This window comes from Lipotes vexillifer, unplaced genomic scaffold (assembly GCF_000442215.2).
Source record: "Lipotes vexillifer unplaced genomic scaffold, Lipotes_vexillifer_v1.1 scaffold565, whole genome shotgun sequence".
Classification (NCBI taxonomy): Eukaryota; Metazoa; Chordata; class Mammalia; order Artiodactyla; family Lipotidae; genus Lipotes; species Lipotes vexillifer.
In genome coordinates, this window is record NW_006771554.1 from 905,781 (window position 1) to 907,931 (window position 2,151).

The 2,151-nt window shown below is 51.6% G+C and overlaps 1 protein-coding gene across 1 annotated transcript in view; it reads right to left on the bottom strand.

Moving 5' to 3' along the window:
* Positions 1-2,151, bottom strand: part of ZMYND8 (zinc finger MYND-type containing 8) — a 131,636-nt gene that overhangs the window by 7,575 nt on the left and 121,910 nt on the right. The window contains exon 19 of the mRNA XM_007446940.1: positions 1,872-2,111. Within this exon, the coding sequence (XP_007447002.1) occupies positions 1,872-2,111 (240 nt within the window). The remainder of the gene's footprint in view (positions 1-1,871; positions 2,112-2,151) is intronic.

Here is a 2,151-nt window from a genome sequence, read left to right on the forward strand (position 1 = left end):
TCCTGCTGAGGCGCGGTAGCTGAGGGCAAAAGGGGACAGAAGCCAAGTATAAGCCGAGCGTGGTGGCTCCCGGGCCCACGGGGAAGCCTGTTCTGCGCAAACCAACACCTGTAAGAGACGCAGCTGCCACCCAGGCCCACTCAGGGCACAAGCACAGGCCCAAAGTGGCTGGACCAAAGCTTTCAAGACACAGGCATTCCAGACTGTGCATGAAAATATGTTCATTTCTAAGAGTCTGTAATTCAAGTTTTATTAAATCATTCTGGAGAGAAAGAATGTTCGTGAAACAAACACCCTGTAATCTGCTGTTCCAATTACTCATTTCATCATTTCTAATTTTAGACCAGTTTTCACCCCATGTTTCACCCTATAACAGTAGAGCTGAGCGCTTCTGACAGACCACCCAGGCCACAAATCCTGAAATATTTACTCTCTGGACCTTCACAAAAAAAAGCTTACCAACCCCTGCTCCAGAGCTTCTCAAATTCGGGTCATTCATGTATCACCTTTGAAAAACTTGTCAATCCGTAGATATACTCCTTTACCATATTATTTATGTTACTTGTATTTAACATTTATTTATTTTTGGGTGCGTTGGGTCTTCGCTGCTGCATGCAGGCTTTTCTCTAGTTGCAGCGAGTGGGGGCTACTCCTAGTTGCAGTGTGCGGGCTTCTCATTGCAGTGGCCTCTCTCGCTGTGGAGCACAGGCTCCAGGCGCGCGGGTCCCAGCAGCTGTGGCTCGCAGGCTCTAGAGCGCAGGCTCAGTAGTTGTGGCGCACGGGCTTAGTTGCTCCGCGGCATGTGGGATCTTCCCGGACCAGGGCTCAAACCTGTGTCCCCTGCACTGGCAGGCGGATTCTTAACCACTGTGCCACCAGGGAAGCCCTGTTATCTGTATTTAAATAAATTATTTGAAATGGAGATTTTTATTTCTAGGCACAGAAATCTAACATTAGCCATAAATAAATGCTAACTGTAAAATAATCACTAATAAATACTATTAATAAATTCTAACTAGACAGTGTTTCCTGCTGGAGTCTCCTAGCCTGGGATCTGCTTGCTCTGTATTAGAAAGAGATTTCAGGGGACTTCCCTGAAGTGCCCACAGTGCACCACAACTACTGAGCCTGCGCTCTAGAGCCCGCAAGCCACAACTACTGAAGTCTGCGAGCCACAACTACTGAAGCCTGTGTGCCCAGAGCCCGTGCTCTGTAACAAGAGAAGCCACCACAATGAGAAGCCCTCTCACTGCAATGAAGAGTAGCCCCTGCTCACCGCAACTAGAGAAAGCCCACGTGCAGCAACGAAGACCCAACGCAGCCAAAAATAAAATAAATTAATTAATTTATAGAAAGAGATTTCAAAGACCGATTAGTTCCAAACCAACACTTTTTCCTTCACGTGAGCACTGGGATCCCTTTTTTAACACTATGAGTCCAGGATGGGCTCCACTGTAGGGGGCTGTCCTGTGCATTTTGCAGGGTGTTTAGCAGCATCCTTGGCCCCTGCCCTCTCGATGCCAGCGGCAACCCCCTCGGTTATGACAACCACAAACGTCTGCAGTCATTGCCAGTGTCTTTGGAGAGGGGACAGAGACAAACACTACCCCCGGTGGAGAACCGCCACGACAACTCACATGAAACTAAAGTGATCATCACAAGCCCTGCACTGTGGCGAACAACACTGTGGCCAAGGAGACCAGAGGTTCTAAACACCTGTGTCTGGCGTCTCGGCTCCATGTCTGTGTGCTGCTCTCTTGTGTGTAAGAGCCACACAGGTGGTGAGCGAGCATGACGAGGGCCCTTTGGTCCAGGGGGAGCCAAGAGCCCGCCCTCTGCAGCCTGGGCCAGGAGGTGCCCCGGGGCCCTACCTGACTGGGTGCAGGACTTCATGTGCTCAGGCCAGTGGGCCTGCTGGCAGGGGTAGTCGCAATAGCTGGTGTTCCAGCAGCAGTAGAAGATGGCCTCCTTCTTGCAGTTGGCACACCACTGCTTCTTCTTGGTCTCGTCCACCGCCTGCTGCTTCTCCAGCTCCAGCTGCTTCTTCACCTCGGCGATGAGCCGGTCCCGCTCCTGCTCTAGGCTCTGCCGCATCTCAGCCATGGTCAGCTCTGCCAGGGGAGAGGAGGGGAGGGGAGGGGAGAGGGAGGG